The 18,583-nt window shown below is 41.8% G+C and overlaps 1 protein-coding gene across 2 annotated transcripts in view; it reads right to left on the minus strand.

The window, feature by feature from the left end:
- drd3 (dopamine receptor D3) overlaps positions 1–18,583 on the minus strand; it is a 69,236-nt gene that overhangs the window by 35,588 nt on the left and 15,065 nt on the right. The window contains exons 4-6 of one of the 2 annotated variants that reach the window (XM_055150789.1): positions 17,994–18,059; positions 15,964–16,333; positions 8,338–9,155 (exon numbers count right to left, since the gene is read on the minus strand). In XM_055150789.1, coding sequence (XP_055006764.1) covers positions 8,959–9,155; positions 15,964–16,333; positions 17,994–18,059 — 633 coding nt within the window. In that variant the 3' untranslated portion in view covers positions 8,338–8,958. Of the gene's footprint in view, positions 1–8,337; positions 9,156–15,963; positions 16,334–17,993; positions 18,060–18,583 lie in introns of those variants that run through there. The other variant, XM_055150790.1, reaches the window with a different exon arrangement.

Here is an 18,583-nt window from a genome sequence, read left to right on the forward strand (position 1 = left end):
TATTTCCTTCTTTGACAGTCACATCAATTGTCGTTAACTTAGAAGCTGCATCATCTACATTTCTTCGTGTGTTTTCTATAAGGAGGGTGTGTGTATGAAGTGCAAAATAACTGTTCAAAACACAATCAAATGAGCATCTTCCTCAGTACATTACCCCCCTCTCTCCCCGCGCTCATTGGTGCATGACTCCTGCGAGAGTCGCTGTCCTGTCTGTATCATGTCAGTGTCTTGGAGGATTTCAGCAGATTTCACTCTCTCTCGGGGGCGGGGCTAGTTCTATCAATTAGGTCTGAGTGGATGTCTGGGTACTGAATTTTGAGCTGTTTCTTCTCATCATTTACGCACACGGGTAAGATGTATCCCCCTCAGTCATGTTCATTTAGCATCATAACTTACTTTATCACAAGGCGATAAACAATTTTAGTGTGCTGAGAATATCGCTAGCTAGTGTAGCAACTTCATGTTAACTCTAGATCCATGTGTTACCTGCACACACAGCGGTGCTTTCTGCACTCAGGCTGAACATATGCGCTGTATTACCAAACCATAGACCGTATATATGAATGGACAATGTGCCAAACAAAGAATCCGTCCATATCTGAATCGTTTTTTTAGCCACAGCGTTCAAAGTGTAAGAAAAAAATAGTGACTTATAGTCTGGAATTTATGGTATATTGTGATGTGTAAGATACTCTGTCCAAATAATTTCCCTTGTGGATCAATAAAGTTTGTTTAAGTCTAAGTGACACGGTGTACACATTCACAAACAGTTTAGGTATTTGAGTTTCTACAAAAAAGGTGAGAGCTACAGAAAACCTGTTGGCTAATGTTAACTTGTGACAGTGCAAAATCCTGTAATTCAATTCTTTAGGGTCACATTGTGCTAAATTAAAACTCAGATCAAACTCTAACAAAACCTAAGACAGAGCAGTGCCAACAGTTAGTGTCACACCCCCAAGCAATGCTGAAGAACCATTGGATTTCAACCCATGCTCTGCTGCTGTCATCCCTCTAGTCTTATAGTTATTGATTGGATTTTGTTGATCTGTCTTTGGCGCACTTTTGGCTCAATCAAGTCTAAATCCAGTTAACCACGTGTCAGAGCTTTATGTCAGCAGGCTGTAAAGATGCGCTATACACTATATCTGGATCTGCTCCATCTTTTCACTCGCTTTCTCCCCTTCTCTTCAGGCACATCCCATTAAATATAGTAGCTCGTGTGTGACAGAAAGAAAGCACAAACGTGTGTTGTCCTGCATACAACATCACTGGTATATGTCAAGCTTCACGTAGCATAATCCCTAAAGCGTATTCTACCTTTCAATTTGCATCTGGGCGCGCATACAGCAGCCTGCAGTGCATGCATGAAAACCATATCAGTTTACGTGCAACAAACACTCATATGTATTCAGACAGATGGAAAACATGTGGGTCTCATGTATATGTCCAACCAGCAGACAGGGTCGAGAAGATGGGGCAAGTTTATTTGGCACTGCATTCCTGTTTACCCATCACCCGCCTCACTGCACATGACTGTATTTCATCATAAACAAGCTCTTCTTCTCTGTTTTGGTTTGTCTCGAAGGAAACATCTGCACTGGGGTTAATAATGATGTTTTTCTCTGTCAAAGAGGTTGAGTTTGTTTGTTAGTTTGCTAGAAGTCTAAAGTAATGCTTCAACATTCGTAACATCTTGTAAAAAGGTTGCTAAAGGCACTGAAGTAAATAGCAGGAAAAGCAGTTTTAGTCTGGGTCTGAATGTTTTGAGGCGTTGCTCATCACTTTTCACATTTTTATCAAACCACCATAATAAAATTATTATACTCTGATATTTTACACAAAAGTACACATGTTTTTGATGTTTTGTGTTTCTGTAAAACTATTTAAAACAGCTTTTCAGTTTAAAGGTGCACTGTGTAACTTTTCGTTTGTGGGTCACATTCTTGTTACTATGGTAATGCCATTTCTCTGCTTGTTATGTTTCACAGTACGACATTAAACGGGACTATCGTAAATTCCAGACTATAAGCCGCTACTTTATTCTCACACTTTGAACCCTGCGGCTAATAAAACAATGTGGCTAATATATGGATGGATTCTTTGTTTGGCATATTGTCCATTCATATATATGGTCTATGGTTCGCAGATACGCATGGTCTGAGTGCAGAAAACGCCACAGTCTGTGCGGGAAACACATGGATCTAGGGTTCACATGAAGTTGCTACACTGGCTAGCGATATTGTCAGCACACTCAAATAGTTTATTGCCGTTAAAATTTGTTCTGATGCTAGATGAACATTAGTGAGGGAGATACGTCTTACCCGTACGCATACCTGATTTATAGAACTAGCCTAGCCCGAGAGAGAATCTGAAATCTGATGAAATCCTCCAAGACACTGACATGACACAGACTGGACAGCAACTCTTGTAGGAGTCATGCTCTATAGAGCGCGGAGAGAGACGGGGGTGATGCTTGTGTTTTGAACAGTTATTTTGCGCTTCATATGCACATCCTCCTTATGGAAAATACACAAAGAAATGCAGATGATGGAGCTTTTAAGTTAACAGCAATTGATGTGGCTGTCGAAGAAGGAAATCAAGCTGCTGCAGGTGAGCTCGGCATTATTAAGTCACTGGTGAGATTTTGGCGACAGTACCGTGACAAACTGACTCAATGCAAAAAGAAGACAAAAGCTTTCAGAGGTGATAAAAGCGGATGGCCTAAACTTGAAAATGTTCTTGAAGACGTGGACACCTGCGGCTTATATTCAGATGCAGCCTATATATGTACAATTTTAAAATGTTGTTAAAATTTTGTTGATGCTGCTTATATTCAGGTGCGCGTAATAGTCTGGAAAATACGGTACCTTACATTTATTCAGTTACAGGTGGATTTATTGCTCAAAAAGACCTAGAAAAACAGGCATTCTGTCTTTGAGCAGAGTTGTCTCTTCACAGAACTGACCTGTAACTTGGTCTGGTTTGGTCTCCATGAAGATAGATTTAATGCCATGCTATGAAACATTCCAGATAAAGCAATAATATCTCCATGAAGAAAAGCATTTAACAAACCCTCTACTAGAAAAGTGACAAAATGCACCTTTTCTGCAGTTAAAATCATGAACAGTCTTGACGAATGACTGAAAGGATCATACTTACTCTTCTGTGTAATTTCATTGTCATTACTTAAGTTTTATTAATTTGATAGATTCTTTAACCTATAATTATTGTATTTTAATTTCAAATGAACTTGTAATGCTCCCTTTTTCCAATAAAGCGCTTTGTTACGTTATGTGTGACTGTGCTATAAATACGTTGCCTTACCTTGCCTTTGCCTGTTTTCAACATTTCATCAAACGCACCCTTGTAGTAATTTATTATTGAATAAAAACACATGTAGGCCTGTAGCTTAAAACACTTCAGCACTAAACACAGTGAAAGTTTTTGCTTAATTATACAGTAAAACCAGTCCAATTACAAACAAAACAGGGAAAGCATGCTGCGTGTGCTGTTAATTAGCACAACTGTGGTATTCTGGCATAATCCAATCTGTTCCCTGTGGTCTCCAAATGAACTGGAGTCCGGATAAATCATGTTGTTTTCCACACTTTTCTCCATTGAACACTACCCTCCAAAGATGTTCAATCAGAGTTACACATGCAAGGAGGATGTCCACAGGCTCCATTCACTAATTTAGCCTCAAGACACACACCACAATAATTTAATGTGTTTAAGATAAACAATGTACAGGCAGAGTGGTTCAAATATTGCTGTTCTGGGAGTTTCTTGGGAGGGGTTTTGGTTTTGAGAAGTTGCAGAGGTATTGGAACATTGGTAAATTCAGAGGAAATGTTCAATAATCCCTAATAAAACTTTAGTCCTACCTGTACTAATGAGTTCAATTGAAGCTTGTGGCCAAAGAACATAAAATACACTGTGATGTTGTGTTTTGCTGTCTTCTGATGTTTCATTGACTATACAAATCCACTATAGAAACATAAGAGTACATTTATTATACCACAATGGGGAATTCCAATGTTGCAGCGCAAAGTTCCAGAGCACAGGAAAATACAAATGTACAATCAGTAGTCAAAATAAATAACTCCTAACTTTTATTTAAAAAAAATATATACTTGACCAATATTAGAAATACTTAGAATAGAGATACAAAAAGCCATGAAGATATCTCTCTTTCAGCTATGTCACTCACAGTACAATATATTTTTTTGTTTTATCTTGCATCGGGCTACAGAGCACAGCACCTCAAACCAACCAAATCATTTTCATTCAAATTTAATTAAAGCAGAAAATCACAGCTCAAATGATGTAAGTGGGGTGACTGATTCATAAATATATGCATGCCCTAGTGCTGACCTCTTACACTGGAGAGGCCCATTGAACAGAGTGGCGATGACAAATAGACTCATTCACATGTAGACCGCCTGCGTCACAGTCAAACCAGTCCCAGTGGAAACAAGAGAGAGTCATGGGGCCAGGTGTGAGCTCTCCCTTCCTCTAAAAAGGCCATTTATTATCGGTCTCCAGCTCTTTCAGTGCACTTTATAAAGTAATTGTCAGATTTAGATGAAAATGAAAGTTCTGAATCTTTTTTTGTGTGTGTGTGTAATATCAAAGTGAAAGATTGGTTGTCAAAAAGTACCGGATACTCATTTTAATGATACTGAAATAAAAGGGACAAAATGTGACCTTTTCTGAGTAGTTTAAAATGGTCTTGCTCTTTACTAGAATCAGTATAAGACCACTTGGTGATGGAGAAACAAGAACAAACTACTATTATTTTGTGTTGAAATGTCTATTGTGTTGTGAAAATAAGTATAGCCAATATATTTTATCATTGTAATTTCAGTATCAAGCCTCTTCCCGGATTGGCGTCACCGGGGCCTCACCCTGGAGCCAGGCCTGGGGTGGGTGCTCGTCAGCAAGCGCCTGGTGGCCGGGCCTTCCCCCACGGGGCTCGGCCGGGCTTAGCCCGAAAGAGCGACGTGGGGCCGTCCTCACGTGGGCCCACCACCCGCGGGAGGAGCCATATGGGGCCGGTGCAGAGATATCTGGGTGGCAGTCGACGGTGTGGGCCTCGGTGACCGGATTTCCGGACATGGAGACTAGCTCTGGGGACATGGAATGTCACCTCGCTGGGGGGAAAGGAGCCTGAGCTTGTGCGGGAGGTTGAGCGTTACCGACTAGATATAGTCGGCCTCACCTCCACGCACAGTTTGGGCTCTGGAACCCAACTCCTTGAGAGGGGCTGGACTCTCCATTTCTCTGGCGTTGGCCGCGGGGAGCGGCGGCGGGCTGGTGTGGGCCTGCTCATTGCTCCACAGCTCAGCCACTGTGTGTTGGAGTTCACCCCGGTGAACGAGAGGGTCGCGTCCCTGCGCCTTCGGGTCGGGGACAGGTCTCTCACTGTGGTGTCGGCCTACGGGCCGAACAGCAGTGCTGAGTACCCGGCCTTCTTGGAGTCCTTGGGAGGGGTACAAGACAGTGCACCGACCGGGGACTCCGTTGTTCTCCTGGGGGACTTCAACACCCACGTGGGCAACGACAGTGACACCTAGAGAGGGGTGATTGGGAGGAACGGCCTCCCCGATCTGAACCCGTGTTTTGTTATTGGACTTCTGTGCTAGTCACGGTTTGTCCATAACGAACACCATGTTCGAGCACAAGGGTGTCCATAAGTGCACGTGGCATCAGGACACCCTAGGCCGGAGGTCGATGATCGACTTGTAGTCGTGTCATCTGATCTCCGGCCGCGTGTCTTGGACACTCGGGTGAAGAGAGGGGCTGAGCTGTCAACTGATCACCACCTGGTTGTGAGTTGGGTTCGCTGGCGGAGGAGGAAGCCGGTAAGAACTGGCAGGCCCAAGCGTGTAGTGAGGGTCTGTTGGGAACGTCTGGCAGAGCCCTCTGTCAGAGGGACTTTCAACTCGCACCTCCGGGAGGACTTCTCCCGGATTCCGGGGGAGGCTGGAGATATGGAGTCCGAGTGGGCTTCATTCTCTGCCTCTATTGTCAATGCGGCTGCCCGGAGCCGTGGGCGTAAGGTCTGTGGTGCCTGTCGCGGCGGCAATCCCCGAACCCGGTGGTGGACACCGGAAGTAAGGGATGCTGTCAAGCTGAAGAAGGAGTCCTATCGGGCCTTGCTGGCTCGGGGGACTCCTGAAGCAGCTGACGGGTACCGGCGGGCCAAGTGTGCTGCAGCCCGTGTGGTCGCGGAGGCAAAAACTCGGAGCTGGGAGGAGTTCGGGGAGGCCATGGAGGAGGACTATCGGATGGCCTCAAAGAGGACTGGCAAACCGGTGTGATGGTCCCTCTGTATAAGAAGGGGGACCGGAGGGTGTGTTCCAACTATAGGGGGATCACACTCCTCAGCCTTCCCGGTAAGGTCTATGCCAGGGTACTGGAGAGGAGAATCCAGCCGATAGTCGAACCTCGGATCCAGGAAGAGCAGTGTGGTTTTCGTCCTGGCCGTGGAACACTGGACCAGCTCTACACCCTCCATAGGGTGCTTGAGGGTTCATGGGAGTTTGCCCAACCAGTCCACATGTGCTTTGTGGACTTTGAGAAGGCATTCGACCGTGTCCCTCGTGGTGTCCTGTGGGGGGTGCTCTGGGAGTATGGGGTCCGGGGCCCTTTGCTAAGGGCTGTCCGGTCCCTGTATGACCGGAGCAGGAGCTGTGTTCGCATTGCCGGCAGTAAGTCAGACCTGTTCCCGGCGCATGTTGGACTCCGCCAGGGCTGCCCTTTGTCACCGGTTCTGTTCATTGTATTTATGGACAGAATTTCTAGGTGCAGTCAGGGGCCGGAGGAGGTCCGGTTTGGGGACCACAGGATCTCATCTCTGCTGTTTGCGGATGATTTTGTCCTGTTGGCTTCATCGAACCAGGACCTGCAATGTGCACTGGGGCGGTTTGCAGCCGAGTGTGAAGTGGCTGGGATGAAGATCAGCTCTTCTAAGTCTGAGGCCATGGTTCTCAACCGGAAAAAGGTGGCTTGCCCTCTCCGGGTGGGTGGGGAGTCTTTGCCTCAAGTGGAGGAGTTCAAGTATCTCGGGGTCTTGTTCACGAGTGAGGGAAGGACGGAACGTGAGATTGACAGGCGGATCGGTGCAGCTTCGGCAGTGATGCGGTCGCTGTATCGGACCGTTGTGGTGAAGAGGGAGCTGAGCCGAAAGGTGAAGCTCTCGATTTACCGGTCAGTCTTCGTTCCTACTCTCACCTATGGTCATGAGCTCTGGGTAGTGACCGAAAGGACGAGATCGCAGATACAAGCGCTTGAAATGGGTTTCCTCCGCAGGGTGGCTGGGCGCTCCCTTAGAGATAGGGTGAGGAGCTCAGTCACACGGGAGGAGCTCGGAGTAGAGCCGCTGCTCCTCCACGTCGAGAGGAGCCAGTTGAGGTGGCTCGGGCATCTGTTTCGGATGCCTCCTGGGCGCCCCCCTCGGGAGGTGTTCCGGGCATGTCCCACCGGGAGGAAGCCCTAGGGAAGACCCAGGACACGCTGGAGAGACTATGTCTCTCGGCTGGCCTGGGAACGCCTCGGGGTCCCCCCGGAGGAGCTGGAGGACGTGTCTGGGGTGAAGGAAGTCTGGGAGTCCCTGCTTAGGCTGCTGCCTCTGCGACCCGGCCCTGGATAAGCGGACGAAAATGGATGGATGGATGGAAGCCTCTTCCCTAGTAATGGAAACACGTTTGAAATGTTATTATTGTGACAGTTCTAACTCTCATCGTGGAAAACATGTGTTTTAGTCTGGGATTTCAGAAAGAGTGTTCAAAGAGGCATTTATTGTGTATATACATATACAGCCTAAGAGAAATATGGAAACTAATGCAGAAATCACTCATAGAGGATAGACCTTGACTGCTTTCATCTGACATGGTAATGTGGAAAGACAGCCCATTTAATATAACATTTGTCTGATATAAATAGTGTCTTGCCTTCAACTAAATAGTGTGCATATGCTTCACATCTCGATCAATTTCATAATCAAATAAAAATATAGGTCTGAATGCAGAAAGCATCATCAAGATCAGTACTACAGATTGCTTTGTTGAATGTTTGAAAACACTCTCTTTTGAATTAATCTAAAGTCCTTTCAGCACACTTTAATCCATATTATTGACTTCATTTTTCTGATTTTGGCTTTGTCCTCACACAGCTCTACTACCCTCCCTTATTGTCTTTGTTCATAGCACATCTGTCTCCTGTTCTGACACTTACTTTTGATTGCTTCCAATATACTTTCCTTTCAAACAGTGGGGCATTTGAAGACCTGTGTAAAACTATGTGTGCAATAGTACAGATAAAGCGAAGCAGGAAGGCATTTAATCTCTTCTTTATTTACAATACACTGCAGCAATGGTCTGTCCATGACAGAGCAATGCTCACTTCACAATCATCTTTATTTAAGATCACAGGTCAACTCCTGAGCTCTAAATCACATTTAACTTTGCCAATAAACTGCCAGTCTGCGTGAAAAATACAGACATGTTTTCCACTCAACATCAAAATGGCAATGTTTAAATTCTAATGACCGCACAATGAGTACAAATGTCTCCACATCAACACATTATGACAATCTTCAAAACAGTCCAAATGAAAGAGGGACCAATGCCACCCGTTCCCAGTGATTTGTGCATGCACCAGTGCAGCATGGCAATGATGGGAGACTTCTGTCTGATGAAGGGATCCCACTCCAGGATCAATCCATCTGATTTAAAGGCCAATTTCGAGGGCTGAGAGCGCCCCGGGCATTGATCTGAAAATCGCCCTGAATGTTTGCCAATGAGCATATTGTACACGACACATCCACAAGTCCATGCTTTGTGCTGTTAGACCATGTAAGGAATAATACTGTCCGTAGAGAAGCCCTGTTTGATGTATTTTATTGCACACTTGGTCAGTTTTTGTCCAGCGATCAATAATCCCACAGTGTTTTTTTCAGCAGCTCAGGATCTTGATGAAAGCGCGCCTGAACTCGATGTTGAAGGTGGTATAGATGACCGGGTTCAGGGCACTGTTGACGTAGCCCAGCCAGGTGAAGGCGCTGTAGAGCGAGGTAGGCACCCAGCAAGTCCGGCAATGAGTGTTCAAGATGTGAGTCACAAAGAAGGGCAGCCAGCAGATGAGAAACACCCCTGGAGACACGCAGAAATAAGAATAAAAATAACTATAATATACAAAAAGTACTTATATTCTTTTATTTACCAGGTCTCTAATTAATGTTTGTTTTCTGGAAGTGACACTTTGAGAGATTCCCTGTGTTGGTTCACAATGGTTGAAGAGAATGACCATTTATTTCTTTATTTTTAAGTTATGCTACAAAATAAAATTAACTTAACTATTTTGTTAAAAGAATCTCTTTGTGAATATATCATAACTGTTTGAAGGACAAAGATGAATTAAATAGTTTCCTTTCTATTGTAAACAATGGGGAACAAGGGAGATGTATCATATTGATTTTAAAATGATGAGGACTTGACTGGTAAGTGGTGACATGATGGCCCTGTCTCATTTTAACATTATGGTAAGAACCAGAAACTACATCAGCAATCTATAACTCTAAATGTCTAAATGTTGCTCCTCACAGTTTTATATCTGCTGTGCTTTGTTTGATTCTTTGTTTGATTGTTGTATGTGAAATCTTCAGTAAATATTTAAATTAAAAAGACTGTATGCTAATGCACTGTTATTAGCATTTTTTCTCTTGGTTAAAATTCAAAAATCTTCAAATACATGCAAAAAGTCATCACACCTCCAACCTCGAATAGAGAACAAAAAGCCGTTTAAACAGGAACAATGATGATGATAATATGTGAAAACTGCTACAACACATGAAAAACGAATAGTATGAAGAAAAGCAGTAAATATGTCATAGAGCTTATATACAGGCATCCATGACACCTGCTCAGACTGCCATTTAAATCCAATTTGGTCACACACATGGGGGACACTGTGGTCAGGGTGCTTGTGTGCGCTCACATGTGGGGGCTTGATCACACCAAAGCAACTGAATCTAATAGAATCTGTGACATTCGACCTCAGTGTTACAACCTGATCTGTAAGTACACACAGAGGTCTCTCATGAACGCACTCACTGACACCTCAAGGCGTGTGTGATCTGGGTTTGTCAAGTAAAGCACCAGACGTATTTAATTACACTTTTAAATCACTGTTGTCTAATGGTATCTTGCATATTTATTCACCCATTGTGTTGTATGCATTTAACAAGAACACTTTTAGTTAGCCTGTACCTGATTCATAAGTTTTTCTTGCCAAGACGACTGCTCTTTACATCATGGTAACAGCTAAATCAGAAAAAATGGAAACTGTAAAATATAATTCATTTATTTTACATTGCATTTTCTCTGGATATAACTAATGCAGGAGCTACTGACAGGGTTACATTTTTGTCCAATCAGGCACATAGAGACGGTATAAATGGATATAGCTATCCCTCAAGCTGTTGCATTCCAAATAGGGGGTTCATGGGGGTTCTTACGGTTCCATCAACTCCAATTGACTTTACACTGAAAAACTGTCACCCCTCTCTCTGTGACTGCTGCAGTGAGCCTCATTATTTTGGTCTTAAAATGTTCATATTTACCCGCTCTGCATGATCCTGGTGTTTTTATTTTTCTATTTCATCCTATAAATAAATTCCTATTCCTCATTATAATTTATAGGCTCGTGAGCTTCGTTTGACGGGTGCCGAATGCAATGGATGGCTTCACATTCCCTTAGTCCACTTGTTTATACAGTCTATAATCAGGCATATTGTTATTAACCAACTGCCTGACACTGTTTTATCCACTTTATCCTCTGTCACTTGCATTTTCAAGAGTAACAAAAAAGAACAAATAGGATAAGGAAACAACTGCACGACTATCGCACACATTTGTTTCTGTGTCAAAGGACATATTGCCTGTGGCACAAAAGACTAAATGGGTGGGGCTCATAGTTCAAACTAAAACATGTTCCTGACTCATGGTTTGCAATCAGATACAGTCTTTTTAAAATGAAACTGTTCTGAATTTTTTTTTTCTTTTTTTTACCTCTTCCTACACCTGCACTGCTTTTTTCCTACAAGGGTTAGATGGAAAAAGATTTAATTTGGATATAGCGCCCATTTTTACACAGGTCTTGCATATTATCTTGCAAACTATTTTACACATTTGAATATTACAGAAAATGATAGCAATAGTAATTTCAGGTCATATGATTTCTGTACATTTATTTCACTCACAGTTTAATGTATTTGTTTATGTGAGCGTGTCTGAACAATGCCAGGTATACAGTGCGGTGAGGAGCTCTTATACACTCCTTAACCTGAACATTTCACCACAACAGCCTTTGAATAACACCAATTAAATTTCTATAGCATTTACTGTGCGTTGAATAACAGTCAGAGGGAGCCTGTTTACAAAGAGGCCAAGTGTTGTGTGAGTGTGCTTCTATGATAAGTCAAGTGTTTGTGTAAAGCCTGTTTTGGCCGGACCAGTGGATGTATTAACTCTAAAAATCCACCAGGCTTACTGTAAGACATACGGGCCTGTCACGATAATTGCTATATCGACTTATCGTTCCGTATGTGAAAGCCAGAACAATATATTTTTGTGATCAGTATTTATCATGTATACTTTTTCTTTGCACTACTGCCAATTTTTATTTTATTTATTTATTTATTTATTTTTGGCTATATGATGAGATTTAAGCTGTTAAAGGTTGAATTATTAACTTGGTCACATGGTAAATGGTCACATTTCTCTATAGCGCTTTTCCACCTTCAAGGCACTCAAAGGGCTTTACAACAAGGAACCACTCACCCATTCATACACACATTCACTCACCAGTGTACGCAGACACTGTGGCCAAGGACACAATGGCAGCATTCATCTGTGGGAGCTGGAATCACACCAGCCAACCTGTGGGTCAGTGCATCTGACCGCTCAACCTGTGATGTTTATGTCGAGAGCTGGATTCGAACCACCAACCTTCAGATCAGTGGGTGAATGTGTAATAACTTCTATATGACTCATCAAGTTCTGAAGTGTTTCATTCATGCTCATGTTTTTTAACAATAATGCAAATTTAGAATAGTTTTTGTTGTATGAATTTGCTCTTGGGTTATTGTGTCAGTAGTATAAATTAGTATAATCGTTTGTTGTCTATTTTTACTTAAGCCATATATCTTATTTCAAAATTTGTTTCCATGACAGGCCAAAGGACATACATCTACTAAACTGCATATGACAATTGTGTTTTTGAAATTCTTGCGTTGTTTTTTATCAGTCAGAATGTGAAAAGTTGAAAAAGTGGAAAATTACAGGAGTTTTAAAAATGAATGCCTATCAAAGTCATCAAGCACAAGGCACAGTTTTGGCAGGCAGTTTCAACATTAATTTAAGAAAATAAAAGTGTGGTCACATTTTGTCAAGTAACTATTATGTAAAATTGACAATAATAGGCCCTTATTTATATTATATGGTTGCTAGAAATGTCCTCTGCCTAAAATGAGGCATAAAAGGTGATTTTACAGAATTGTTATAATGATCCGGTCATTGCAAAAACATTTTCTTTGTACGTTTGATTTTGTGAAGTATAACATCAGCCTGCCCAGGTACTACAGGTGGAAGTGCTCCAACCTGGTGCAGTGCATCTCTCCTGTTAAGGTTAATGTATATAGTGCACTGTCCCTGTCTCATTAAATAAATCAATTTAACTAAACATGTTGCATCTCCTGCCTGTGCCTGACCAAGAAGTGAGATTAAAGATACACTGTGTAACTTTCCTGCCGGTGGTCCACTTGTCTTCATGAAAATGTTACTGCTTTGCCTGTTATATTCCACAGTATGGCATTAAACATATCAGTCATTGAGTATAATATTACTTAAACTGTAAGCACTTTATTACCAAACAAAACAATGGAAAAAAAACTACATTCTTGCTGTGAGAGGTGTCACTATCACCACAGATCTGACCTCTAATTTGGCCCAGTGGCATAACCTACTTGTCTCCATGGAGATAAGTTTAATTCCATACAGTGGAAGATTTTAGTCATGCAATAACATCTCCATGGAGACAAGCATGTGGCTGACCCTCCTTGGTTGGGGCTCTGTCACCTACTTATTTCTATTGTAATGTCATTGCTCTGCCTGGAAGGTCCCACAGCTTTACCTTACATTTAATATTACAGGTGGTTTTATACATTTTATATACAGTATATAAAATACATTCTGAATGTGAGCGGGGTTGCCTCTCCATAGACCTGACCTGTAACCCCTGCACATTTAAATACCACTGTACTAGTTACCTTTTAGTGAAACGTGTGGCCCGACTTGTCATACGCACTTACTCTCAAACACAGAGTAAAGATAAGCCCGTCACAGATGACAGCATGTGACATCGGTGGTGAAAAGCAGGTGAGAAGCCCATTTGTGGCGCACCAGTATGTTCCCTGACACTGTAATGCGATCAGACACCTTTGATGAGGCTTTGGAGATGGCAGATGTGAGTGGGGCCGTAGTTAACTGGACCTGGCTCGCTGTGGACCTGGTGCTAATTGGAGCGTGTGGAAACCATGTCAGAAAACTCCCAAGTAACCCGCAGTGAGCGAGACATTGGTGACATTTCTGCACGATTTATTCTGGCTTTGTCAAATAAGCCCCAAATGCACAAATGGACTGTGTTATGAAGTCTGAGGTACAGAGTGTTACAGGTGAATGGTTTCAGACAGCATGAGCTAGCCAAGTTGTTACGCCTGTATTAGATTTTAATTTCATTTTTGTAGCATCTGACAGTGAATTAGAAGAGGTCCCAGGTCAATAGATTCTGCCAATAAAAATAACTCATTGTCATTGTCAGTGTCAGTGTCATTTTCGTATTATAATATACCTTGTGTTTATTAGTTACAAAAAATAAATCACATTTTGGATCACATTTTTTAATTGATCTATTTCTATTTTAGATGGAATTGTGATTTAATAAAATGAAAAACATATAAAAAATGTCAGTATTTATTTCATGAACATAAACATGGAACACTTTTAACAATTAACTATTTATTATTCCAAAGTTCTGTATTCTGAATGTCACCAAATGGAAAAGTAACTATACCCGAACACAGGTACTCAAACTAGTATTGAAAATAGAATCCTCAGAATCTTTTCGGTACATGTATTCAGTCACTTCCCAATATTGGCTGTGGACCTTTCCATTAAAAAAAAATCTAACCATATCATAGACGATTAGAAGTGACTGAATCTCGATCTCGATTAAAATTCAATCAATTGCCCAGCCCAAGCAGAGCATCCACAATTTACCCAGGAGGTACTGGTTTAATTTTCCACTGGCACAAATCCTACATCATCCACCCACAGGAAGCCAGCATACTGTCAAATTCAAGACTTGTTTATATTCCAAGTAGTGGAGATGGACAGAGACAGGCGAGATGATCTGCTATTACTGAATACTTTTGCAGGTTGAAATCTGTTCCTCTTTTATGCATTTTAAGAATACACAAAGAGCCGGGGCTTATTCTCACTTTTCTTCAGGTCTGCAATTATACTGACAATGGACTGAAAATGTTCTGACAAAAGGACAGGCAATCATTAACTACAACTAGATGTTTCTGCAGAGTAGAACTTTATGGTAGAATCACCAGATATTTTGCTATATACTTCTGAATTTAACTTCATTTTATTGGAAGTAGGAGTTCAAGATTTTAACTGTCTAAAAAGGCTTTTATTGTGACAACGCACTATACTCAATATACATTTTAAATCCCTAATTGTTGGAAATAACATAAATAAGATAAGATTAGAGAAACTTGATTTGTCCTACAATGATGCAATTCTACTGTTCCAATACAAAATTCAGGAACAGCAGGAAAAAGATTTCAGGCAAAAATGAAAAGATGCTATTAAAATAGACTTAGAGCTAATCATTTAAACTAGAATACTAAAACAGAGTAACTAGAATATTTGAACTTTAACTATTGAGTTAAAGCTACCATCAGTAAGTTTATTCATTTTTTTAACCAGTAGATGGCAGATGTTCCCCTGTTTCCTCCTCCCTACACCTGTCATTTGTTCAAGCTTACCTGTGCTCTCTGGTGTTCTTCTGACAGACCAAAGCCAGCACACTATCAGACTGCAGTAGCACAGATAGTATCTACTGGTGATATGAGAGAATACAGCAGGGGCAAGTCAGCCAATCTAATTACAGATGGTGACTTTAAGATACAAAAAGAGTGTAAAGATAATAAAATACAACACTGTGCAGGTACAGTAAAAATACAAGGTTACACAACCATTATGTACAGATCTCAGCAGAATCTGGCTCTTACTTGATACTGTGTGTCTGTGTGTACAATCCCTCAGTCGTCCAGGTAGAATCCACGGCAAAGGAAAAATTCTATTTGTCAATGAGACAAACCTAAACAAGTAGGTGCATTAGTTTAGGAGTACTTTCACTGTAGTTAGCTCCCCCCTTCAGGCAGATATAAGGCAGTGTCCATCAGCATCTGACCAGAATTGAAGCAGCAGCTTGGATGAGCTGCGAAATGTTTTTGACTAAAAATGTCTCGGTGACAAATTGAATTTCTCCTTTGCCTTACTTGATACTATAAAAACGGACAAGGTACAAACCTAAGGCACATCGACCGAAAATATTAAAAGTTCTTTATTACATGGGGATGGATGCCAGCGCTTTTCTACTTTTAATCTTTTCAGTCAGTGTGCCTCAGGTTTGTACCTTGGACATTTTTACAATATCAAGTAAGTAAACATTCTGCTGAGATTTGAACTCAACCCTTGCAGAGTACCTGTAATGTGATTTTAAAGATTTTTTCTGCCCTGGTAAAGTGCTCTACCTTTCCTCTTAAAATGAAGATTATACACAGACTTTTACTTTGCTCCATGTTTTTTTGCTGAGCATGGCACTCACCTAGCACTATAGCCAGCATCTGTGTGGCCTTCTTCTCCCGGGCGTGCATGCTCCTGAAGCGGGGGTTGTTGAGGTGGGACGTGGGTCTGAGAGCTGTGTGCGTGCGCCCGTTGGATAGGTCCTTTACCTCACAGCTCATGCGAATCGGAGGCCTGTCATTGGGGGTGCTGTCGTCTGCCTCCTCCTCTATGTCCTCGCGCTCCTGCTCGAGGTCCAGCTCCGTCCGGCCACATGATGCGTGACTGATGCTGCAGTAGTTCTGAGTGTCCACTGGGGGCAGCATAGAGTTCTCCACTGGCCCCGTTTTGGGACGTTTGCGCCACAGACATCCCGACAGCAGGCTGGGTTTAGGTGGAGGCTCTACACTTTGCTGTTAACACAAAAGCATACATAAAGGACTATTGTTCTCACAGGGCCGCTGCTGATAGCAATTGTCTTTTATTTCTCAAGGTGCACAAAAATAAATGTTTGGCAGTCCAATTTCAGCAACACATCTCAACATTGTCACTGTCTATATGCACAGTACTGCTGCTGGTTGGGTGGACCATTACACTCCATTCACTCCACTTCAAAGCCATTCTGTGCCTGCAATTTTCTTGTTTCCTTTTTTATAACACTTTTCATGTCTGTAATGCATCATTTGCCACGCACACGCACATTAAAAAAAGAAACTATAAAAATCAATGTCAAAAACAAACATTATATAAAATCATCTAATTTTACATTCTAACGACCTATAAATAGCTAGAGCACCCCCTGGAGGGGGTTGGAAACCATAGTTCTATAACAAAAATACAGGGGCGAATTGAAACACTGTCAACAGAACAAATGCCTAAATTGGGACACTTACATCGCACTAAAGCTGCTAAATCGTTCGTTAAAATCATGGCGGAGGGAGATAAACATCACTAAAGACCTCATCAGTGCGGCTCATTCATGTAGTACAGCTGTAATTGTGTAGCAGGAAATCCAGTGGCATTATTATTGAAGACCTGCATTTAAACTTTATTACCCTTTTTATGTCCATTTGCCTTTAGCCCCAGATCAAAACTGTGGCACTAAAACAGACACAACTGACATCTTTCAGTGTTTTTTTTTTTTATTTGCAATTGTTTTGAGTCATTCTGAGCCACGTTATATCTTTAGTTTATTCCACTGAATGCACTTGGCAAAACCATCAAAGCCCCTTTGTTTGGATACCAGTGATTGCTCAGCTTTCCTTCCTCTTCTGTAAAGATTTGTTGTGTCTGTTTGGGGAAGAGCTAGAGTATTACTGTGAACAAAAGTCAGACAGTTTAAGGCACTTTCATTATATCTCATAAGCACGGTGCAGAAAGCCACTGTAAAGACACAGGGCCCCACAGCGCCGTTAGTATTCATTGCAGAGGAGACAGACACTGAGCCGCATATAGCTTCAAAATGCAATAAATCATCCTTATGGCTTATTCATTGATCTTTTCTAAGTATTACAACATATACATTATAATTTACCGCCGTGATCATACCAAGCTGCTCTCTAACTTCTAATTACTTTTTCCTGTGAAGTAATTACCCACACCACTGTTCTACATATTTCACTGTGTTTAATTGTTTTATCTCAACATTATTTGCAGCCACTCATGCCCACGCATACACTTTTATCATCCTCTATGCACTTATATTATATTCCATGTTGACGTCTATGGAAAATTACTGTTATGCATATGAATGAAGACTTGTATTAGTATTGTAGATGCTGAATTCATTGCATCACCTATAGACCAGGTAAATAGTGACTGGCCAGGCTGCACAATCTTCATTTTGTGCACCTTTTTGCGGACCCCTGAGCCGAGACCAAGCATCAGGAACACAAACCACAGCTGAATGAAAGTACACATGACTAGCTATAAACAGTGGAGCCTTGCCTGCAGTGGATGCAAGGGTTAGCCAAGCATTAGACCACTATTCAGCAAAACTAGAGCAGAGAGAAAGTAGAGACCCAGGAGTGTTACCGTGATGTGGGATGGAGCAGATGAATATATAGCACGTACCACTTTAATCCTGATAGGTGACAGGTCTTGCTTGGCCTTGGGAGTCTCTTCTTGTAGACAGGTCTCCTAAGGGACAGCACACAGGTTCAACATAGAAATGGTTTTCACAGAAGAATGAACAGCCCTGCCACAGTCTCGTCTGTTTACAGGTATGTGGAGCTATATTTGTCTCTGTGTGTTTTAAGGAGACGCATAAATATATGTACCTGGCTGACACATGTGGAACAGGTCACAGTAAGAGCATGTAGTAAAATCAAGGTCTACTGTAAATGGGGGAAGTGGGGTTTTATTGTGGTGTGAAGGATTGGGCAGAGCGCAGCCCACTCAATAAATTTCAAGTGGTAAAAATACCTGTGTGCAAAAGACAAATGGGTTATAAAACTGAAAATTATTATTACATTATACGATCATGGTAACACTGGCCAGTTCCTCCCAGTCTCGTAAAGGTTTTGGTGTTTAAATGCACTTGGAACATGTTTTTATTGGTGTGCATGTACAGTGTGGTTAAAAGAATATAATCCACGCTGCTAGTGTTGTTATAAACATTCAGTTTTGAAAAAAACAGGCTTGTTTCTATATACCAATTTTAC

This window comes from Boleophthalmus pectinirostris, unplaced genomic scaffold (assembly GCF_026225935.1).
Source record: "Boleophthalmus pectinirostris isolate CB_2022bp ecotype Guang Dong unplaced genomic scaffold, ASM2622593v1 HiC_scaffold_15, whole genome shotgun sequence".
Lineage (NCBI taxonomy): Eukaryota > Metazoa > Chordata > Actinopteri > Gobiiformes > Gobiidae > Boleophthalmus > Boleophthalmus pectinirostris.